The sequence below is a fragment of the Morone saxatilis genome, unplaced genomic scaffold (assembly GCF_004916995.1).
Source record: "Morone saxatilis isolate NCDOM2014 unplaced genomic scaffold, NCSU_SB_2.0 Contig11, whole genome shotgun sequence".
NCBI lineage: Eukaryota > Metazoa > Chordata > Actinopteri > Moronidae > Morone > Morone saxatilis.
The window spans coordinates 29,981,405-29,982,757 of NW_023339663.1; the positions used below are offsets into that span (position 1 = coordinate 29,981,405).

A 1,353-nucleotide genomic window follows, 5' to 3' on the forward strand; every position below is an offset into this window, starting at 1 on the left:
CTGCTGAACTCAGCTATCTTAGCTGACCGCTGCTCTTTTGGTCCTCAACCTTGTTCGGTTCTTCTGCAGAAGAGCTTGGACAGCACATGTGGAAAGTTGGAAACATCTGTCTGCCACACAATTTCTGCCACTCAGAGACCTTGCTGATGCAGGATGACCACCTTTTGTCTGGTTGCTAGGCCCACTCTTGCCATGGTGTAAGAATTTTTAGTTTTCGTCTTCAGCAAACTCACTTTTTTAGTATGGCTCTTCCTCACCCAGTTTCTGTTAATGGTTTTGGTCAACCTACATTATGTATGTTGTTGATCATTAGCACCTGTTTGGTGGTATAGTTGTTTAATCATGCATTGGGCAATATTCCTACAAACTAAGTGTTTTATTTGTATATGCATATAAAAGATATAAAATAATCACCTCCCAGTGGCTGAAGACCAGCTGTGGACTGGCCAATCCGCTGGTCCTCTTGCGGATCTCGTCAGCAAATCCGAAGCTCTCGGCCACGGGCAGAACAGCCTTGATAATGAACATGTCTGTACCTTCCTTCATTTCTTCATGGAGGACACGACCCTCTCGCTTCCCCAGTACGCCGTATACTCGGCCTGGTGCAAGAAGAGACACAGGGTCAGGACACACCCATTATACACAGCAGAACACATGATCAGATTCCCTGGAAGAGCAGGTGAGGACATGTTAACAAACTGGACTAAGGTTCGAACTATATCCCGACCAATTCTGATTCGATAATGATACAAGTTTGCGAATAGGGAGACTATAGTTCACACTGTAGGCCAAACAGACACAAATAACTTGTACTCAGATCAGATTTTTTTCCCATGACAGTATGAACAGCACAAATCACATGGAATCTGATCTTTTCAATATGACATATGAAAGTGGACCAAAGAGAAGTGGTCACTCTAAATCAACATTCATCATGTGGGTCACTTCAGGACCGTGACCTGTTCATACTGGAATCTGATATGGGCCACATTTAAAAAGTTATGTGAACAGATAAACAGATCTTAGCAACAAATCAGAATAGAGTGCTAAGGGTTGCAGTAGCCTAAAGTTAACACACTGATTCTCACTTGAGGACGCAGTGTGCAGGATTTAGTGGCATCTAATGGTGTAGTTGCACACTGCAACCAACTCGCCTCACCCTCCTGTTGCGAGTGTGAAGAAGAAACTATGGTAGCCCTATCTAGAGCTATTGTTTGGTTTGTCCGCTCTGGGCTACTGTAGAAACATGGTGGTCTCTGCTCCCTTGTCTCATTTTAAGGTAACGAAAACACAACATTACCTATATTCAGGTAATGAAAACATACCTATGAATATTATATTCCATTTGTGACA

The 1,353-nt window shown here is 43.1% G+C and overlaps 1 protein-coding gene across 1 annotated transcript in view; it reads right to left on the bottom strand.

Annotated features, from left to right (window-relative positions):
* Positions 1-360: 360 nt before the first annotated feature.
* efl1 (elongation factor like GTPase 1) overlaps positions 361-1,353 on the bottom strand; it is a gene marked incomplete in the record, with an annotated part of 77,219 nt that continues 76,226 nt past the window's right edge. Inside the window, 1 exon segment of the mRNA XM_035682222.1 lies at positions 361-599. Coding sequence (XP_035538115.1) covers positions 361-599 — 239 coding nt within the window.